General features: G+C 55.8%; 1 protein-coding gene across 1 annotated transcript in view; it reads right to left on the bottom strand.

The window, feature by feature from the left end:
* Positions 1–278, bottom strand: part of TNFRSF13C (TNF receptor superfamily member 13C) — a 10,664-nt gene extending 10,386 nt beyond the window's left edge. The window contains exon 1 of the mRNA XM_027871177.1: positions 272–278. Within this exon, the coding sequence (XP_027726978.1) occupies positions 272–278 (7 nt within the window). The remainder of the gene's footprint in view (positions 1–271) is intronic.

The raw sequence follows: 278 nt of genomic DNA, 5'->3' as shown, positions 1-278 counted from the left end.
CACACACACATACACACGCAGACATGCAGACTCACACACACACAGACACACACATGGAATGAGGCACAGATGCAGTTCTGAGCCCTGGGCAGGACCGCCTCTGATTTCCTTCTCCTCTTCCAGAGCAGAGTCCCCTATCCCTGAGGGCTTGCAGGGAGGGGAGGAGAAGCAATGTATTCAGTTTTCAAACATTGTGCCCCAGTCCGGAGTTCCTGAGCTTTCAGGCCCTCCCCAGACCCTGCTGGCCTCTTCCAGGAAGCCCTTACCATACCCGCCAT

The sequence above is a fragment of the Vombatus ursinus genome, unplaced genomic scaffold, assembly GCF_900497805.2.
Source record: "Vombatus ursinus unplaced genomic scaffold, bare-nosed wombat genome assembly UNPS02003292.1, whole genome shotgun sequence".
NCBI classification, from domain to species: domain Eukaryota; kingdom Metazoa; phylum Chordata; class Mammalia; order Diprotodontia; family Vombatidae; genus Vombatus; species Vombatus ursinus.
The sequence above is the reverse complement of the archived record's forward strand: the minus strand, read 5'-3'. Positions and strand labels throughout refer to the sequence as shown.